This window comes from Myxine glutinosa, chromosome 2 (genome assembly GCF_964187855.1).
Source record: "Myxine glutinosa chromosome 2, kmMyxGlut1.1, whole genome shotgun sequence".
In the NCBI taxonomy this organism is placed as follows: domain Eukaryota; kingdom Metazoa; phylum Chordata; class Myxini; order Myxiniformes; family Myxinidae; genus Myxine; species Myxine glutinosa.
The window spans coordinates 71,480,973-71,502,869 of record NC_136262.1 but is presented as its reverse complement, the minus strand read 5'-3'; the positions used below and the strand labels follow the sequence as shown (position 1 = coordinate 71,502,869).

Here is a 21,897-nt window from a genome sequence, read left to right as displayed (position 1 = left end):
GCAACACCAAAGCACACAACAAGAGGTACCTGGATGGACAGGATTCATCTCTCAGACTGGGAAGACTCCCACAAAGCTGACCACGATTGACTATTATCCCGTTATACCAAATCCAATCACAGACTACAAGACTGTCCAGGAGTGCTTAAGGTATGCCGAGGAAGCAACAAAAGAAGTCAATCAGCAATATGTCATCACAACGTTTGACCTAGGCGTCTGTATGAAGGCCTACCCTCTCATATGGAACAACCCGACCAGGTAGGAAAAACACATACTCCTGATAGGGACATTTCATCTGGCCTGTGCATACCTCAGAATACTTGGAAAGAAGATGTGTGGATCCGGTCTAGCTGACATCTTACTAGAAGGTCCATTCAAGTGGTCAAAACAGAAAGTTCGTCCCTATATTTTCACTGTTAACATTCAATTTCGTGTTCAGGACACCCCAAGGCTTAAAAAAAACCTTGGGTGGTAGGTTGGTGGGGGGGGGGGGGGGGGGGGGGGGTGCACCAGGGGTCTAGGTAGCCCATGGCCTAATTCCACAAATCCCGCAACAAGTGTGTGTCTACTCTCGGGAGAGCCAGAAAACATCTGTCCAATCTCAAGAATGAACTTTCAAACTTGCCTCGCTCCTTTTAAGACCTGGTGGGGCTTTATAAAAGCCTGTGGTGGAAAAGCTCGAACCTCACTCAAGTTAAACCAGTCACAAAGTTGGTTGGGTCATTCATTTAACATTTAATCCACGTTTGCAAACGGAGAGCAATACACAGTACACATGAACCACTCCAAAATCCCAGTTTTCAAACAGTCTCTTATTATAGTTAAAACAAAAGGGAAGTTACATTCTAGCAGGCAAAGCACACCTGAGTTGACACGCCGAGCTGACATTTAAAAGCACAGACTCAACATTTTCAAGGGTGCAGTCTCCGTTTACTGGACAATACATCGATCAGATGTTCTGGTCAACTAGGGATCTCCAACTTCTGCTTTCCGTGCACCAGAAACATTGCAATCAGTTTTTAAACAAGTTGAACATTTTACCCGAGATGCTTTGCAAATCGATAGACATCGACATGATCAAGTTTTCATGATCGACATGATCATTGTTGATCAATCGACATGATCTATCGGCCTTTATAATGCCTTATATGGTTATAAATTGTCTTTGCATTAAGACACAATAATTAACAGTCCTAATTAATTAATTTTCTTCCACAAGTCTGTCTCCTAGAGTATGCTCCCTTTCCATCACTCCCCTCCCTTCAAATGGCACCACAGCCAAGCATGCTCGTAGGAAGGCCGAATGCCTCGATTCTGTGTTTGCTTCCAAATCTTGTGATCCCAAACCCCCTCTGTACCCACCCTTCCCAGTGACACTCTGCTGCTCCTGGACTCTTTTGCACCTGAGAAGGTGGAAAAGTTTCTGGCAACCCTCGACTTCGATTCGGCAACTGGACCGGATCAGCTCCTGAGTCGTAAAAAACCTGCTCTGCTGCTCTTGCACTTCCTCTCTGCCCTTTACACGCTATCATTTACCTGAGGTCATCTACCATCTGCTTGAAAATTAGACATCACTGCATTCCATAAAAAGTGCAAAAACGGGTCCTCTTAATTACAGACCAGTAACAAAAGCTTACTTCCAATCAGCAAGGTCATGGAAACCATCATTGCAATTGACATAAAATCATTCCTTTTCCTCAACAGCCTCATCTCAGATCATCAATTTGGATTCAGACCTGGTCCACTCTACCTTGGTCATGCTGCTTCTACTCGCCCAACAATGGATAGGGGCCCTCAATGTCAGAAACGAGATCAGGGCCATTTATCTAGACATATCTGGAGCTTTCGATACCCTCTGGCATCCTGTCTTGCTCTCCAAACTGTCTGCCTATGGAATCCAAGGCCAACTCCACTCATGGATTACTGACCTCTTCCACTCGAGTAGCCAATGTGCGGCTCTCAACCGGAACCTTTAATTGTCCTCTCCCTATCAAGGCTGGAGTTCCCCAAGGCAGTGTTCTCGGCCCCATCCTATTTCAAATCGTCATCAATTATCTCTCTCTGGAAAATCCTCTATCTTTACTGATGACTCAACTCTCTGCTGTAACATCCCTCCTACTGTGGCAGGCTGCAGCCCCTTCCCTCTCCTCCGACCTTGACAAAATCACAAACTGGTCAAACATTTGGAATATGTCTTTCAATCCTGATATATCCCACATACACTCTATCTCTCCCAACGGACTGTACTGCAAACCCTCCAATCTACTTTCTGAAGAACCCTCTCGAAGAGGTTCAGCCATTTAGACCCTTGGGTGTCACTCTCAATCATAATCTCTCTTTGGAAAGCCACATTTAAAAGTTGGCCTCCAAAGCCAGACCCAGACTGGGCATCCTCCGTCGTCCAAAGTCCTTCCTCGGCACACCTGAACTCCTATCAACATACACTGCTTTAATTAAGAATACTGCTCGGGGCTGCTACTCCTGCTTTCACACCTTATCAAGCTTGACGACGTACAAATCAAGACCTTCAAGATCATTGGAATATCTCGCGATGATGCTGTGTCTATAGATGAGGACGGAACTACGTAACTTCCGGTTAGTGCACCCTTCGCGACAACAGTTACGTGATTGGATACGTTGAAAACAAACCACAAAAGGGCCCCACTTCCGGTAGTCTCGCCCTCACCTATGGGCTGATCACTCCACCATTGCTGGCAGGTCGGTGGTCTCTCTGTCTTCTTCTTCCGCCTCCTTTCCATTCTTGCATCCGGCACTCTCTCCGTGTTTTGTCCTCACCTCTCCTCTCTCCCCCCCTCCCTCCCCCCCAGGTATCTGTAGGATGCACGTGGTCCACCAGCATATCCCCCTCTGAGTGAAAATGGCAAAATCCATAACCACTGCTCACTCACCTCCACTCATCTATTGCCCTTTTTTGAAAGCCTTTCTGCTTTTTGAAAAGGGGAAGATCATAAGTGTTTGGAAAGACATGGGAAGGTAAAGAGTTCCAGAGTTTGGCAGTGGAGGGGAAGAAACAAACATCATAACGACCCACCCTTGAGTTGCCAATGGCCACACGATAATCATGGGATGTAGTAGCTTGTCGAGTATTCCGTGGTCTCGCTAATGGCGGAGGTATACAAGCAGCAAGTTATTGGGAGCAGAAACCGAAGTAATATCTGTAGTAAAGAGAACCCCTTGCGTTCCCCCATTCCCCTAATCGTTACCTGCATCCGTTTTTTGTCCGTCTCAGTCTATTTTCTTCCTCCCTACTGCTGTTGGCATTTCCCTCTTCTTCTGCTGTTCCTTTTCCCATGTTGCTTCCTGATCCGTGCTGTTCTAGCTCCTCCAGGAGTATTGACTATGTATACAAAAAAGAGGATATCAGAGGACTGTCTATACCAGATGGCTTGTATAACACCAGATCAAAGGATCGTCAATACTATTATACAAGTAGTGTCAATTTGTTTTATACCGTGTACCTGTACCCCTCCCCCCCACACCCACCCCCCATACACCCACCCCCCACAGACCCCCCTCCCCCCACCCGCCCCACACCCCCACACACCTCACCCCCCACACACCCCACACACCTCACCCCCCACACACCCCACCTCAGAGTACCAGATCAGATGACAATCTGTGATATTAAGGCAGATCAGAGGACCGTGTATAATATCATGTTAAACTGTGCTATGTAAACACGATGTAAATTATATTCACAACGCTAGGGTTCATAGTACAGTACTCATTAGGAAACACAAGAACACTACCTGGGCCAGTCCTGGAGCCAAAGACTGGAAAGCATTCGAGAAAAGGGAATGAGTATGAGTATGAAACTGAAAGGGAAGCGAGACAGAAAAAGGAATATGACTTTGGGAATGAGAATTAGAGCTAAAATGAAGAGGTGAAGGAAGGAGGATAAATGTTTGGTGGGTTTTTGAATTTTTGTTTTTTTTTCAGTTGTTTTTGAAGAGTCAGCATGAATGGAATTTTGAATGGTAAAGTAAATACAGTATTCATGAAGGAAGGATATTTAGAAAAAAAAAAGAGTGATCTTTTGAATGATTAAGGAGCGAGTGAAGAGTGAATAAACACAACGACTTGATGGGAGGGAAGCGAGAGGGATGGAGGGAGGTATGAGTTGTTGTATGCCTGGTTCATGGGACTAAGTCCCGGCCCTAAACGAGTATAATCAGGCCCTTTATCGGCCCGGCGCTGTCTCTAATCCTCTGTTCCGGCATTCGGGCGGTTGGCTGAGCTCACACCAGGCCCAACTTTGTATGCGCCTCTTCTGGGCCTTGTCCGAACGATCCGTGCTCTTAATACAACACACCACTTCAGAGAGTTGTTGAGCTTTACTCTGGTGGATTTTTGTTGTAAGTTGTCATTGCGATGTTGTGGCAAACCAAAGCGCGCAGTTGTGAGTGACGGTGGTGCGCTGATTGTTATGGGTGTCGGGGGTACCCGAGTGTTGCTGCTGGGATTTGCTGTTGTAGTGGATGGATGGATTGATGGGATGGTTGGCGGTGTGCTTTAGGAGAGGGTAGCTGGTGTGGGCGAACCGGAGGAGTGGGGGTCGTTGCTGGAGTGTGATTGGAGTGGTGTGAGATTTGTTGCTGGATCGGGGGTGGGGAGTGCCTCTGCAGAAGGAGATTGGGGGGTTGGGGAGGGCGCTTCTGCAGCGGTAGACCTGCGGGGGCGCTTCTGCAGCGGTCGACGGGGGCCGTGCTTCTGTAGAGGGGAACATTGGGGGGGGGGCTTCTGCAGCGGGAGACCTGCGGGGGGCGCTTCTGCAGCGGGAGACCTGCGGGGGGCGCATACTTCTGCAGCGTTTGGGAGGGGGGCATTTGCCTCTACAGTGGGGTGGGGGGGGGGGGGTAAGTGGCTGTAGTTGGTGATGGTTAGGGGTGGTGGTGTGTTCTTGTTTGGGTGGGATAGGGGATGTGTCGGTGTTTCTTATTTTCAGTAATTTATCTTCTCATGATGATGTCATCGGCTGTCTTGTTTAGTTACGCTGTGCATAGTTTCATTTATCCAAAATCATCTCTCGATTTCATTAAGTAACCTTCAACAAGAAATTGAGGACTACTTTTTACGGCCAAATATGAGTCCATTGGAAATGTGACGATGGACCGAAATGTAAGTTTATTTATTTTTATTTTTATTTTTATTTTTTAAATCTTTTTTGCTTTTTTAGTTGTTGTGTAAACCTTCTAGGTTAATGAACAATGAAGTAGTGAGCTAACAAGATTCACTTTCAGTCCATCTTGGCTTTTGTTTATTTGTCTGCTGTTTGTTCAGATATCAAGGGTGGATACAAGTGAACTTGACACCCAACTGCATGGATTACTGAACTTATTCGGAAGGTTATCGGCCATACTTATGTATCGACGAGGGTGGGAATGTGGTAATTGGTTCTGATAACTATGTGTGTGTGTACACACACACACACACACACACACACACACACACACACACACACACACACACACACACACACACACACACACACACACGGAGAGCCTGGTGTTGGCTTAACGGTTAGGGTGCTGGATGGGGATTCTCGGACCTCGAGTTCAAATCCCGGTAGGTCGTTGAATCACCACCAGGTGGGGTTGGCTCAGCCTGTCATCCTTCTGAGGTCGGTGAAATGAGTACCAGCTTACTGGAATGAATGAGCCATAGGAGTGATGCCCCGGCCAGGACTGTGCCCAATAGTCAAGAAACTGTTTCAGCATCCATATGCGTCTGATGATGTGGGAGTGGACATCATCATCATCATCATCGTCATAGAATTTGCAGAGGTTGTTTAAGATTTTTTTTTTGGTGCTCTGGGCACAAAAAAATTTTAGGCGCAAAACTTTTCCCAAAAACATGAATGCATGAAAATGCATTCAATAAATAATAGACTCCATTCAATGTTACACTGAGTTATAAAGCATACATTTGGTACATTAACTGGTCAGTTTTAACAAACGTATACAAACGTGGTTGCCTCGGCATTGTGTCGGGCCGCTCCCGGTGGTGGTGGGAGAGGGTATGGTTCGTGACGCTTCAGACCCCTCAATTGTATCATGGCTAAGAGGACTCACTCCCTCCGTTTTACTTTCACACTCACTTAGCCAATGTTGCTTTACATTCGACTGCAAAAACTCTGGAGGAATTTCCATGTTTTATTGCCCTTTTTCTCCACTTGCCATGCTAAGAAAACAAAATGCCATGCTAAGGTGTTCCATTACCAATCAGCTACCTATCACTTGCCAAGCCAGCCGTTCGTTATCAACCGCTTCAAATGGAGTGTTTGCTTGAGTGTTTACTCCACTCGGTGAGCGCTCTACACGCTGATTTGTAATGGAACACACCCCGGCATTTGCAGGAGTGTGCTCAGTTACCAAGTTTTTATTTTATTTGTTTTTGGATACATAGACGAGTCCCAATGAAGAGCTAAGAGTTTCTTGTAGACCCCAGAATGATTGAATTACCCCCCCTCCCACTCAAACATTGTGAACCACTATCGGTGATCTCTCTCATCTCCCATGATCTTGGAGCCCCATGCAGTTGCATGACTGACGGCGCCTCTGCCTGGGGCCTTCATTGAGCTTGGGGCCCTGGGCACAGGCCCTGCATGCCTGTGCATTAATCCGCCACTGAGTATTTGCCAAAAGTAGGGAAACAAGGTAGGGCTGGTCACAATAAATTATCCTGTGAAATAATCCCTACATCTTTCTTTCATCTTCATATTACAGCTTTGTTTCCTTTTAGTGGAATCCTTTCGTGTTGTGAAAAATTTGAGTAGTTATGGACCGTCTCACTATTAAAGTTTAAACTAGATACATGATTAAACCAAGTCCTGAGCTTAAACCAATTTTCCATGAGGTTTTGTGAAAAGAAGAAGCATAAGAAGAAGAAGAAACATGAGAGGAAGAATAATAATTAAATAATGGCTATTTTGAGTTGGACAGTTTTGTAGTTCAGTGATGTCCAAAGGGTTAATGCGTGTTATTGGATGTGAAATCCTTCACAGACGATTGGTCGGTACTTTATAGGTTTATGTTTGCATGTTCGTAGATTTGTATGCCTCTGCTGTCGAAGTCGCCAGAGGCATTATGTTTTTGGGATTGTCCAGCTGTTGTTCGTTGTTCGTTCGTTCATCCGTCTGTCCGTGCGTCCATGTATGTATAATTATGTAAAGATAAACAGATTCGATTATGGGGTTAAGAAGTCAAAGGTCAGGGGTTGTGTTCGGTAAAAATTTTGTTACTGCGCTAATTTGTGAACCAGTGATGGGATTTTAACCAAACTTTTTTACAAGTATATATTAGGATGCAAAGATGAACCGGGCCAGGGTTCCTCAATATGGGGCTTTGGTTGTGCTCTGCGGTCACCATACACAAACAGACCCCACCATTGTATTTTTGGAACCTCCTCGCTGTGTACTAGGACACACGGGGAATTTATAGGGATGCCATGGCTTTGCATGACTAAAGAAATAGAAATCTGTTTTTAAAATGTTAAAAGGTTCCACTCAGTCATGTACGGTTCTATCCTTGCGAGGAAGGGCATGGAGCCTGTGCAATTGTTGAGGGGAGATAGGGTTAGACAGGGTTTTGGGCTCAGCTGATCAGCCGGAGCAGATGACATCCACTGGAAGACATGGTCAATTAGAAATTGGGTTTTTGTTATGTTAAAATGTGGATAAGGAATGCATGTTGGGGTTTTTGTTTTATGCTTTTTTTTCCTCTTCACCGACCGCTGTTGAAGACCTGAAGCGGCGGGGAAATGAAAGTTAAATGTGACTTGTATATATGAGGTGTACCGGAAAATAATGTCGTTTTTTAAGTGTACACAGCTTAACAAACGACATTACTTTCCGGTACACCTCATGTATGAGGATTTTTGAACTTTTGGGTTTTGGGTAGAATGGTAAGTTTAGATTAGGTAAGACTAAGCCTAGCTACCTGTTGCTTCGCTAACGCACTGCCGCATTTAATCAAAAGAAGTACAGCATGTTGTACTTCAAAAACATATTTCATGTGTATCTGTGGATATATCAGTATTGGGAACTGAGTACCCTCGTCCCTCTATACAAAGGGAAAGGTGACCCTCTGGACTGTTGCTCGTATCGAGCGATAAAGTTATTGGAGCATGGAATGAAGGTATTGGAAAGGGTGTTGGAGAGGAGGATAAGGAAGAAAGTGAAGATTGACGAAATGCAGTTTGGATTTATGCCAGGAAGAGGAACGACAGACGTGCTTTTTATTGTGAGGCAGTTGCAGGAGAAGTACATGGAGAAGAGGAAGAAGTTGTTTCTTGGGTTTGTTGATCTGGAGAAAGCATTCGATAGGGTTCCACGTGAAGTAGTGACATGGGCATTGAGGAAGTTAGGAGTGGAGGAATGGTTGATCAGAGTAGTGATGGCAATGTACAAAAGAGCGCGCACAGCTGTAAGGACGAAGGACGGGAACAGTGGTGAGTTTGAGGTGAAGGTGGGAGTGCATCAGGGGTCGGTACTAAGTACACTACTATTTGTAGCTGTGATGGAGGTGCTGGCTCGGAACGTAAAGGAGGGCTTACCGTGGGAGTTGTTGTATGCAGATGATTGATTTCGTGAGTGAGGTCTTGCAGCCTCAGGCTTCCCCCATCGAAGTTTGTTCCTTCCTTCGCTGTTTTACTCAGTTTTTTGATTTTTCCTTCTCCCCCAAACTTCACCGAACATCTACTCTTTGTCTAACGTTGTAACCCCCCCCCCCCCCCCACCCAAAAACAACAACAACAAAAAAACTTATTTCCCTTTCTCCTCGTGTGCTTTTGTTCCATCGTGCGCCTCTGTCCATGTGCGCTGTCCCGCCCCGCCCCCATTATCCCCTTGCCTTCCACCTTTTGCCCTTTTCAAGTGACTCGTGGTGTCCCTCTTGGCTCCCTCTCCCCATTGGTATTTTTGTGAATATAAGATTGTTCTTCACGGTTCTGTTTAAATATGTTTAAACTTTCCCCTTCAGTGTTTTATTCAGTGGTTTATTACAACACGCTGTTTTTCTTCCTATTTAAAAGGCTCCTTTCAATTTCTTCCTCAACTCATTCCATTAAAAAAAATATTCAATCTCTTATAATTCTTTCTCACTACATGCTCTAAATTCTCATTCATTCCACCCCTCCTCCATCGTTCTTAAACGGATCGCTAACTTGAAAATCACAACAAACCCAATTTGTTATAAATGTTCATCTTTCATTAATCATCCACTTTCTAAACTCCCCCCTTGCCCCTCTCTTCCAAATCTCCCCTTGCCCCTCCCATCCAAATCTCCCCCCTTGCCCCTCCCCTCCAAATCTCCCCCTTGCCCCTCCCCTCCTAAACTCCCCCCTTGCCCCTCCCCTCCTAAACTCCCCTCTTGCCTTGCCCCTCCCCTCCAAATCTCCCCCCTTGCCCCTCCCTTCCTAAACTCCCCCCTTGCCCCTCCCCTCCTAAACTCCCCCCTTGCCCCTCCTCTCCTAAACTCCCCCCTTGCCCTTCCCCTCCTAAACTCCCCCCTTGCCCCTCCCATTCAAAACTCCCCCCCAACCCCTCCCCTTCAAATCTACCCCCCAACCATCCCTCCCAAATTCTCCCTCCTCCCACCTCCTTCTCAAAGCTGCCTCCTCCCCACTTCGTCTCCCTTCTATCTCATACCTCCACCTCCCCCAACCTTTGACCTTCTCTGCCCCCCCTCAAACAACTCCTCACTGTGCCTCATCCCATCACCATTAAACCTTTCGTCCTCCTCATCCTTCCCTTTCTTGTAACTCTTCTGTAATCTCTGCCACACTATCAACTGCTCTTCCTACCTCCCCCTCTCATCTTTCATCTGACCCTACCCCTCCCCTCCCCTGTCCTGCACCCGATGCTCCCCCTCTCTCCTCATTAACGGTATGGACCTCAAACATCCGGGGCCTTCGCTCAAACCTGATTGATCTCTCCATTCAGGTTGCTTCTGACAATTCAGACTTGATCTGCTTAACAGAAACTTTCCTCCTTCAAGATGTCTCTGATTCCTTAATATCTCTTCCTGGTTACTCCCTCCTCTGGTATGATAGACCTGAGCCTCGTCCTGGTGGTGGGGTGGCTATCTTTATCAAAAACTCTCTTCCTCACTCTCCTTGCACTGCCCTCTCTCCACCCCACCCCCAGGAGTACCTCTGGCTACGGCTTCCTCTCCGCTCCCACCTTTTGTTCATATGTGTTCTGTACCGTCCTCCAAACAGTGATGAATCCATTTACATTTCGCTGTCGGACAACATGGACCAACTTCTATCAACTCATCCAAACTCTCTCTTCCTCATATGTGGCGAATTCAACTGTCTTCATGCCAGCTGGCTGGGTGTGGGTTCATCTCTCGCCAACCATGGCACCTCAGCAAAGGACTTCTGCGACTCATTGGGACTGACACAATCTGTCAATTTCCCAACCCGGATCTCAGTCAATGGAGTATCTTCTCTTCTGGACTTGGTTATGACTAACTTCCCTGCAAATGCTGCTGCTCTTCTTCTGCTCCAATCGGTTCTTCTGATCATGTGCTTGTTAAAGTAGACATCTCTCTGGCCATTCTCAGAGAGCCTCCTCAGCGCCGACGAGTCTGGCATTTCACTCAGGCTGACTGGCACGGTCTGCAAGCAGCCATCAATCATCTGGACTGGTCTCCCATCTCTACTGCCTCTGACATAAATTCTTCCTGGGAATTCTTCCAAAGCAAACTGCTCTCTCTCATGCACAGATTTATCCCATCCCGTCTTCAGTTGTCTTACCCTTCCTCCCGTCCATGGTACACTGAATCTTGTGGTGAGGCAGTTGCCCTGAAACAACTTGCCTTTGCCTCTTGGAAGGCAAATCCAACTGAAGGCAATCTCAGTTCCTTCCACCAAGCTCGGAACAAGTGTGTGTCAACCCTCAGGAGTGCCAGGAAGCACTATCTCTCCACACTCAAGTTTGAACTCTCAAACCTGTCTCCTTTCTCCAAATCCTGGTGGCGGCTGGTGAAATCCGTTTCTGGTGTTTGTTCTCCCTCTATCCCGTCCCTTACCTCAAATGGCTTCACAGTTGACACCGCATGTGACAAAGCCGAATGCCTCAACTCTGTGTTTGCCTCAAAATCTTGTGTCCCAAACCCATCTCTCTCTGTTCCCACCTTTCCCAGTCGAACCCAACTGCTCCTGGACTCTGTGTCCTTCTCTCCTGACAAGGTGGAGAAGTTTTTGTCAAACCTCGACTCTGATTCTGCAACTGGACCAGACGACATCAGCCCACGGGTCCTAAAATCCTGCTCTGCCGCTCTATCTCACCCTCTCTCTGTTCTTTTCACCCTCTCTTTTGCTCAAGGTCATCTGCCAGCATCCTGGAAATCAGCAAACATTACCGCTTTACACAAAAAAGGGGCAAAAACAGATCCTTGCAACTACAGACCAATCAGCCTGCTTCCAATTATCAGCAAAGTCATGGAATCCATCATTGCTTCGGATATCAAATCCTTCCTCTTCTCCAATGGCTTTATCTCTGATCATCAATTTGGATTCAGACCAGGTCATTCTACTCTGGACATGTTGCTTCTGCTGTCTCAGCAATGGATGGAGGTCCTCAATGCCAAACAGGAAATCAGAGCTGTCTCACTTGACATATCACGTGCCTTCGATACGGTCTGGCACCCAGCCCTGCTCACCAAACTCTCCTCCAATGGTATCCATGGAAATCTCCACTCATGGCTTGCGGACTTCCTCTCTTGTCGTAGGCAACGTGTGGCCCTGAATGGATTTCTCTCATCTCCCCGTCCTGTTCTGGCTGGAGTTCCCCAAGGTAGTGTTCTGGGCCCTGTGCTATTTCTGGTCTTCATCAATGATCTCTCCAACTCTCTGGAAAATCCTCTATCTCTTTGCTGATGACTCCACTCTCTGCCGCTCCATTCCTCATCCCTCAGATCGGCAGTCTGCAGCCTCCTCACTCTCTGCAGACCTGAACAAAATCATAGACTGGTCAAACAAGTGGAACATGTCTTTCAATCCTGACAAATCTCACACTCTTGGAATGTCTCTCCGAAAGGACCGACTGGAAAACCCTCCCATCTACTTTCTCAAGAATCCTCTCCAAGAAGTTCTGTCGCTCAAGCTTTTGGGTCTCACTATCTGCCATGATCTTTCTTGGGAAAACCACATTTCCAAGCTGGCCTCCAAAGCCAGTCGCCGACTGGGCATCCTCTGTCGTGCGAAGTACTTCCTTGGCACACTTGAGCTCCTCACCACATACAAGGCTTTCAGCCGCAGCTCATTGGAATACTGTTCCCCCCTCTGGGCTGGGGCTCCTGCCTCACACCTAGCTCGGCTTCACGCTGTTGAAACCAAAGCTTTCAGAATAATTGGAATCTCCTGCGATGAAGTTAACTCCGAGGGCCTTTCACTCACTCACCGCAGGCAGGTTGGTGGTCTTTCTGTCTTCTACCGACTCCTCTCCGGCCTTGCTCCCCCAGCTCTCTCTGTGCTCTGTCCCCCCAATATTCCTTCAGGTCGCACAAGATCTGCCTGCAACCCTCTTATGGTTAAACTGCCAAAATCTAGGCTCTCTGCTCACCTTCACTCTTTCATTCCCCTTTTCTCCCACCTCTGGAACAAACTCCCCCACTCCCTTCAATCCCACTCCTCCCTCCAGGTCTTTAAAACAGCTGTTCACCACCATCTCTTATCTTCCCCCATCCAAACCCTTGATCTTTTCTACCCCCGCTAATTCACCCCAGATACACTTTTCTTTTGAAATTCCAACTTCTTTCCTGGAAGTCCTTGCAGTGTTCATATGTTTTATACCTCTCCCACCTCCCCCCAAGCCCTCCCCCTCCCACATTTCTCCCGATGTCCTTGCTCTCAAATGTTGTGTTTGTGTCCTTCCCCCTCTCTCCCCATCTTGTCTACTGCTCCCCTTATTTTTTGTGTTTTATGTGTCGGTTTGAATTTTTGTGTGATTAATGTTAGCTCTTTCACAAGCCTCGATCTTGTATACAAAAAAAAAAGAAAAAGAAAAAAAAAATCTGGTGTTGATTGCAGAAAGTATGGATGGATTGAAGGAGAAGATGAACAAGTGGAAGGAATGTATGGAGACAAAAGGTCTGAAGGTGAATATCGGAAAAACGAAGGTGATGGCAAGTGGTAAAGCATGTGGTGAGGTGGAAAGAACTGGGAAGTGGCCGTGTGCTGTGTGCAGGAAGGGTGTCGGAGTGAATTCCATTCAATGTACAATGTGCGCTGAGTGGGTTCATCAAAAATGTAGTGGTTTGAGAGGGTCATTAACCAGTGTGGCAGCTACATTCAAGTGTAAGGTGTGCACAGAGGGAGCTGCAGATGGAGGAAATGTTGAGTTGGATCTTAGAGACGGCGTGAAGCTGGAAGGTGTGAAAACATTTTGTTACCTAGGAGACATGCTGAATGGAGAAGGTGGATCAGACTCGGCAACGGTTGCTGGAGTGAGATGTGCATGGAAGAAGTTTCGGGAACTGAGTGGCGTGCTGATGAGGAGGGGAGTGTCGTTGAAGCTGAAGGGAAAGGTGTATGCTGCATGTGTGAGAAGTGTTATGATTTATGGGAGCGAGACATGGGTAATGAACGTAGAGCAGCAACGAAGGCTGGAAAGGGTGGAAATGCGAATGGTTCGGTGGATGTGTGGAGTATCGTTGAGAGAGAGGAAGACAAATGTTGAATTGCGAAAGATGATGGGACTAGAGCCTGTGATGGATGCTGTGAAGAGAAACAGTTTGAGATGGTTTGGTCATGTGTTGAGGAAGGATGAAAGTGACTGGTTGAGAAGAGTGATGGAAATGAATGTAGAAGGAAGTAGCGGACGGGGAAGACCGAGAAAGACTTGGCTAAAGATGGTCGAAGAAGAAATGCGGGCAAGGGGGTTAACAAGGGGAGATGCAGAAAATAGGGCAAAATGGAGAAGATTGTCATGGGGACCGCAAGTTAGCCCCCCGCTCGGGTTAGCTCGGGTTAGTTAGCGGGTTAGCCCCCGCTCTTGCAGGGAAAATGGCCTTAAAATGCCTGTTGTTGTTGTTGTTGTTGTATGTGTATCTGTGAATCTCACTGAGGACGCAATACGAAGTGAAACACATCAACACCAATAACATGTTGATGTTGCTGCTGTCGTGGTGTCTGACTGTGGTTGGTTGTTGTTGTTTGTGTGTTCCTTTCTTTGTGTGTTCCTTTCTTTGTGTGTTTATATATATATATATATATATATATATTTATATATAATATATATATATACATACATATATACAGTAATATCCCGGCCTACGTCATTAATTGGTTCCATAAGCCGTGACGTAACTCGGTTTTTGACGTAAACCGGGCGTAAAGTCTTAAAAATGCCTTAAAATGAAGACAAACACCGTAATTCGTAAAACTAGAGAAATTAACTGGAGGAGGCTGCGGCTTCGCCCTGAATCTTTGCCGCTCCCCGTCGGGAGTCCCTCCGTTGTTTTCTATCGGTCGGGCCATTCCACATACTCATGCACCCAACCAAGCACTTCTTGCTACTCCCTGCACCACAGATGTCAATTTCCAAACAATTTACCTACTCCCTCTACCTAACTTTAAACTACCCTCCCCGGGTATTCGTGAAGGGTCCATCCTCCCCCATCCACTCCTTCGCACCATGCACTCCACACCACTCATTCCACACCACTCACTCCACACACCATTTATTCCCACACACCAAGTATTCTCTCCATTTATCCACTTGCACCCCATGCAAGTCAATCATTCAACACCATTACACATGTCCTCAATACACCACTCATACACTTTCTCCGGTCATCCCAGACCATTGCCTCATTTCACCAAGTTCAATGATAACCAGATTCTCACACACACAACCATTCTCGACCAATGCCTCATTTCACCAAGCCCAAGAGGCACCCACAATTACACACACAGCATCATCTAACTAACCACTTCCCTCTAATACTTGTGCTTTCCCTGTCTTCCCTTATACTAAGCACTTCCCTCGTCATTAACATCCTTCTAATCTGACTACGTCCCCTCTACCTGTATCAATGTCTCCACTTAAATCTCGGTCTCCTATTGTCATCCTTCTAAATCCCTAACAATATCCTAGCCCGCCCTCGGCTAGTTCACACTGCCAAACCCCATAAATCTACTGCTCCTTTGCCCCAATGTGAGGGATCGTAGAGCTACCATCCCTCTACATCGGACACTATCTCCCACTATCACCCCCCAGTCCTCTCGCACTATGAGCCCCCGTCATTGGAGGTACTGGGTCCTGCCTATCTATATATATATATATATATATATATATATATATATATATATATATATATATATATACATATATATATACATACAAACGTATACTGTACGTCCGAGCCGGCATCGTCATGTTTCGCCGTTGCCACGTTTCGTTGGTTGTTTTACACAGTAAAGGAACCTTTACACAGTAAAGGAATAATCACAAAAATACCAGCGAAAGGCAAAGCAAGCACGCGACCGCAGCACAGGACTAAATTCATATATGGCGTCGCCTTTGTTTTGAATGATAACCAGCAGCTACACGTACGTATACTGTACATACATTTTTAAATATTTTTAATGTGCTTTTTATTGTATTTTAAATTGTTTCGATCGTTAAAACATCAACGTTAAAACAACGATCAACGATCGTTAAAACGTTAAAATATCCAATTGTTGAAATTGTTTAATTTTTATCACGTCCGTAGGAGTGACGTAAAGTCGCACATAATGACGTTCGCTGAACTGAAATTTACTCTAGAAGAGTGGCGTAAAGTCAGATTTGACGTCGGTCGAAATGGCGTAAAACGGGGTATGACTCTATGTATGTATATATATATATATATATATATATATATATATATATATATATATATATATATATATATAAATATAAATATATATATATATATATATATATATATATATATATATATATATATATATATATATATATATATATATATATATATATATATAGTTGTTTTTTTATACGGCGTAGACTGGAGGGAAATGCCTTCTGGAAAAGCATTTGTCCGTCCGATGTATGTATGTATGTATGTATGTGCCTCACAAATGTCCTCCAATCAGTGCGGAGCATCTCGTCACATGACGGGGAGGGGGCGGCTGGGGGGGGGGGGGGGGGCAGTATTTAGTAACTATTGCAGTTGCATATTTTACTAAAAGGAAATATAATAACCTTCTGGGGAACCTTTTGAGGTCCCACCGGGTGTCATAAGTTAGGTAGAAAGTTTCAGAAATTCCTCAATACAATTATGATTTTGAAATGCGATTGACGCCGACCTTGCTCCCAAATCCGGAAGTGAACAGATGATAACGGTTCGCTTGTTTGATAATATCTCAATGCAATCGTGGTTTAACATTATATTTTGATATATTTATATTGTGGTATTAATTTGTGATTGGAATGATGAATGATGCTGGTACGTGAGTGAATGAGTGAATCTGTAAACACCTCAGTCATTATTGCCTGAACCAAACACACTATTTTGATAAAACTTAGCCAAAGCTTCCCATCTGATGTCTGACGAAGGTGTATTGACAACATCAAAATCTGCGCTCCTTAAGGGGGTCTATGGGGAGGTTTTTGACCGCTTCCCCCCCCCCCCCCCCCCCAAAATAGTTACTTGCTCTCTTCTAAACTACACACACAATTCTGATGAAACTTGACCAAAACCTTCAATACTCATGTACCAAAGTTTGTTCGATGCATTAAAAAAATCAGGGTGTAAATGGGTCTAAGGGTGGTCTTAACTCCCAAAACGGGTAAGTGCTTTCTTCTCTGAAACTACACATGATTTCGATCAAAAATTGACCCCAACCTTCATGACCTGTGTGTGATGTACTAAAGTTTGTTCACAGCATTAAAAAAAATCAGCAGTTTGTCCTCCAAAATAGGTATTTACTTTCTTCTCAATTACATATGTTGGGCATCATCCACACCTGTCAATGGTTCCCTGGTTCTATTGGGTGAGCCCAGGGGCATTGCCCCTATTTTTTTTGTTAGTGAATGAATCTTAGTTCGTGAGTCTGCCTTCTTGCTCTGTCACCTTGATGTGAAAGGCAGTGTGGAGAACCACTGGTTAAGGCATAAATCCGGAGGCCACATGATCAGTCATGTGCTCTCTTTCAAAGTAACCAGTGCCAACACTCTGTGGCAATCCTGAGGCAACTTCACCTGGTGTGACCATGGTTTTTTGAGACAAAACCCATCATCCTGGTGTTTTGCATGGAGGATGAGGCATCAATCAATGTGTGTGCCATCCCTTGGATGGATGTTAAACTGGATACTCCAAGAGCTGTGACACTGAATCCAAAAACAAAACCAAATACCAACACCCCGAGTACAAGCACCAATTGTCAAGTTATTCCAACCAGTAGTTCAGTTCTCATAATGTTCCCATTTATGGAAGTATGAATTTTTAAACCACCTAAAACCGGTCAACCGATTTGAAGGCCCCCAACCAGATCCTGTGTTAAACAGTCACGATACCCTACTGATTGGGGCACGGAATCGGCTGAGCCCCACGCTAATTATATACCACACACCACAAACACATAATTATGTTTATTAAAGCAATAAAAATGGTCATACGTAAGGGAACAAAAGGAGAAGTGATAATAAATGGTGTAACGATATAAACCCCTTACCACCACTGTACATGCATGCCCACAGAACCAATGATTAAAGGGGAGGCTTAAATATCTAACTTAAAGGCCTTTAGACTTGCACCACAGGAGATAGACCTGAGAGTTGGTAGGACGGAAATACCCTGGATGTGTCCTGCAAGACAGCAGGAGCAGATTCAGAGTCGCAAAGAAGCCAGTTACATCCTTGCAGCAGAGCAGCGAGTAGAGGTGTGGCTGGCTGGGTGGGGGCGTGGCGTCACGTGGCACCTTGAGCAGACTTCACGCAGTCTCTCCAAAGGTCGGTCCCAAGCATCTGTTCCTGGATGGAATCTCATTGAATTTAGCATGTAGCTAAGGAACTCTTACACCAGTTCTCAAATGTGCTCAATAGCTCAATATATTGAGTGGACAGTGAACAGTGCTCTCCTTTCATATTTTGGATAGAATACTGGCTTTTTTATATTATCTCTCATTTTTATCACACAAAGGTTAGAACTGATTGCGCCAGAAAATACATGCATTGCAGGATCAAGAATTCATCAGATGAAAGGAACAAGGACAAAATTAAAGATGCATCAGACTATCTGGTTGATGTTCCACAATATACCGCACATGCATTTGTTCCACAGCATCATGTCTTCACATCTAGGTCTGGTCATGATGAAAGTGTGAGCATAATCTGGACTTGTCTTTAAATAATGCTGCCCTTCATTCATCAGTGTGCTGCACATAGTTGTGTTCCCAGGTGAACTTCATCCCAAGGTGTTCTATGCTCTGGAGAAGCACTCGCCAGTCTGAGTGAATGTTGTGTTCTTTACTCGTCGCTAAGTTTATCTGGCATCTGATTACTGAAAATAAACTGGATGTTATTCATGGAATACTTACCCCACACAGTCAACTTGGTGCAAGCCAACTCTTCTGTTTTTGAAGGGCTTTTTTTTTCTTTGGTCCAATATGGCTGCCAGACCACGTGAGCGATGACATCATAAATTTATATTCTCTAATATAATTGTTGCGTAGATCACGCTCAATAAATTTCAAACTGATCAGACTAAGCGTTGTCCTTGTCGAATTATGACGTTATAATTATGGCACTAATGACGTTATCATTGACAACACTTATTACCCAGAATGAGTTCCTTACAATGAGCCACGATTCATTTTTATCCCCTGGAGTGATTTTGGAGATATAGAGGTGCAACCTTTATTGGGTTTTTTTTTCCAAGATGGCGCCTGTACCACTTGACCTGTGATGTCATAATTTTAATTACAAAATTCTACAGGAGGAGTGGAGTACTTGACAATGAGCCATGTTTCATTTTTTTCCATTGAGCAGTTTCAGAGATATAGAGGTGTTACGTTTTTCCAAGATGGCGTGTGTACCACATTACCTGTGACGTCATAATCTATATATATAAAAGAAAGTTTTTGTTTTAGTCAGGTTCACTATGTTAACAAATATAATTTCGTTCAAAATTTTTGGAGATTAGCAAAACTATACATTTTTGGAATATTCAGAGCATGAGGAATCCAAAAATTAATGTGTGCATTTGCATAGACACCTTTGCGAAAATGACACTCAGGACAGTGATGAAGATACAGGTTCACTATGTCAACAAATATAATTTCGTTCAAAATTTTGGGAGATTAGCAAACCTGTACATTTTTGGAATCATCAGAGCATGAAGAATCCGAACATCAATGTTGGCATTTGCACAGACATCTGCATGGCCGCCATTTTGGATTTTCAAAATGGTCGCCATAAAATACATATTTTGCGCTATCTCGGCTTCTAGTCAACCTAGAAACTTAATTAAATATGCTAATCCTATGTTTTCTGGGTCAAGGAATCCAATAAAGGCCTCAAAATAGTGCTCAGTATTATAGAAAAACAACAAACAAAGGTAATTGAAAACCATTGTCTTTATATTTGTGATATAACTGTATTACATAATACAAGATATTGCAAGTCCTTTGAAGTTATAGGTATGGGTTTATAAAGCAAGAAAGCAGCCTTGTTAGTATCAGATTGAACTATAAGTCCGATACACAGGATCTACTAGGTCTATACCGTTCAGGAATATGCTTTTACAGATCTTCATCACTGTCCTGAGTGTTATTTTTGCAAAGGTGTCTACGCAAATGCCAACATTAATTTTTGGATTCTCATGCTCTGAATATTCCAAAAATGTATAGTTTTGCTAATCTCCAAAAATTTCGAACGAAAAAACATAGTGAACCTGACTATTTGTTTGTTTGTTTGTTTGTCTGCATGCGCTAATCTCCTGAACGGTGAAAGATAGGAGAAAACCTCGAAAAACAAAAAATGTCAGGACGGGCCTCGGGAAGGTTATAGGCTAGGTGGTGAGGCTGGTCGAGGCAGCCTCGGCCAGGCTGGGCCCATTTCGCAATTAAAAGCTGAGCTGAATTATAGTAGTTAATCTTCTATGGCCGCAAGTAAAAGCTGAATTATAGTAGTAAATTCATTCAAAAAGATCTAAAAATGTCGGGACGGGCCCCGGGAAGGTTATAGGCTAGGTGGCGAGGCTGGTCAGGCCGCCTCGGCCGGGGTGGGCCCATTTCGCAATTACAAGCTGAGCTGAATTATAGTAGTCAATCTTCTACGGCCGCGAGTAAAAGCTGAATTATAGTAGTAAATTCATTCAAAAAGAACTAAAAATGTCGGGACGGGCCCTGGGAAGGTTATAGGCTAGGTGGCGAGGCTGGTCGAGGCCGCCTCGGCCGGGCTGGGCCCATTTCGCAATTAAAAGCTGAGCTGAATTATAGTAGTCAATCTTCTACGGCCACGAGTAAAAGCTGAATTATAGTAGTAAATTCATTCAAAAAGAACCCGGGCAATGCCGGGTGCTTTCGGCTCGTTATGAATAAAAAAATTGTACAGGTGGGAGTGCTTCTACAGTAGAATTTCTTGTCAATCGGACCAACGGTTGCCGAGAAAATGCTCTTTTTAGAATGCAGAGACGCACGTATGTACTTAAGTACACCACACGAACGCACGCAACCGATCGCTTAACCCCGCTTCTCACTTTGCGAGCGCAAGGTAATAAGCCTGGTGTTGGCTTATCCCCCAGAAAATGACACAGCTAAGCAGCCACAGGCTGCATATGATACCGCCACTGAAAATAAATTGGAAGCAACATTCATTTGGCTAGGGCACTGGCACAAAATAATATATACGTTGTTCAAAACATGCCATGAACTTTCTTAATGCCTGTAAGCATGTACAAGCTTGTGATAGAACCAATTTATCTTCTTCAAAAGATTGCATGTGTCATGTTGTAGTAACAGCTCGAGCAACACCAGAACGATGGTTTACATTTGCTTGGGAATTTAACACAGATTAGACAATCCAAGTGAACAGAAGCATGATTGGTGATCATATCCAACCATATTTGGTTTGAAAGCTATTTTTCTTGCAAGTTGCTTCACTTTGGACCCAATGTTCTTGTTATATCACTGACAGAGATTGCTCGAGGCTGCACGACCTCCTAAAGGTTGTGATCACTCTGCAATGCCATGGTGTGTGATATCGGGCTTTCATATTGGTGCGCTGCCACCAGAAGGAATGTTTCCATTTCGTGTATGCTCGAAGGATTATTGCTTTTGTTAAAATTCGATACGGCTTGCAAGTTTGCTTTTGGTAGTGCTCCGACCTAATGCAAATTTAATGCATTTGCCAATCAATCGGTTAACGTGTTTAACCTCTGAGAGGATGTGATGCTGGCAATAGTGGTGTGTGTGTGCATTGTAATGTAAGCTTGGACGTTTTTCCATTTCTGCTTGTGACAGGCTCGGAGCATTGTAGCAGCGGGCCGTTGAGCGACGGAGGCACGGGTAGCTGGCCCATCCGTTGGTCCGAGGCGAACCCTTTCCCTTCGTCTGTGCACGAGGCAACCAACCGTGAGACCGCGGGTGTGACGGCCATGGCGCTGGGGACGCCAAGCAGCAGCGATGCTTGCCTGAGCATCGTGCACAGCCTGATGTGCCACCGGCAGGGAGGTGAAAGCGAGTCGTTTTCAAAGCGTGCCATCGAGAGTCTGGTGCGCAAACTTAAGGAGAAAAAGGACGAGCTGGAGTCTCTCATCACAGCTATTACCACCAATGGCGCACAACCCAGCAAATGTGTCACCATTCAGCGTACTCTGGATGGGAGGCTGCAGGTGAATTTTGCCTCATTGGTTACATGAACAT

General features: G+C 44.9%; 1 protein-coding gene across 4 annotated transcripts in view; it reads left to right on the top strand.

Annotated features, from left to right (window-relative positions):
• Window positions 1-4,063: 4,063 nt before the first annotated feature.
• The window catches only part of SMAD4 (SMAD family member 4), a 187,842-nt gene continuing 170,008 nt past the window's right edge, over window positions 4,064-21,897 (top strand). For 3 of the 4 annotated variants that reach the window (XM_068108004.2, XM_068108006.2, XM_068108003.2), the window contains exons 1-2: window positions 4,064-4,134; window positions 21,496-21,866. In XM_068108004.2, coding sequence (XP_067964105.2) covers window positions 4,125-4,134; window positions 21,496-21,866 — 381 coding nt within the window. In that variant the 5' untranslated portion in view covers window positions 4,064-4,124. Of the gene's footprint in view, window positions 4,135-21,495; window positions 21,867-21,897 lie in introns of those variants that run through there. The other variant, XM_068108009.2, reaches the window with a different exon arrangement.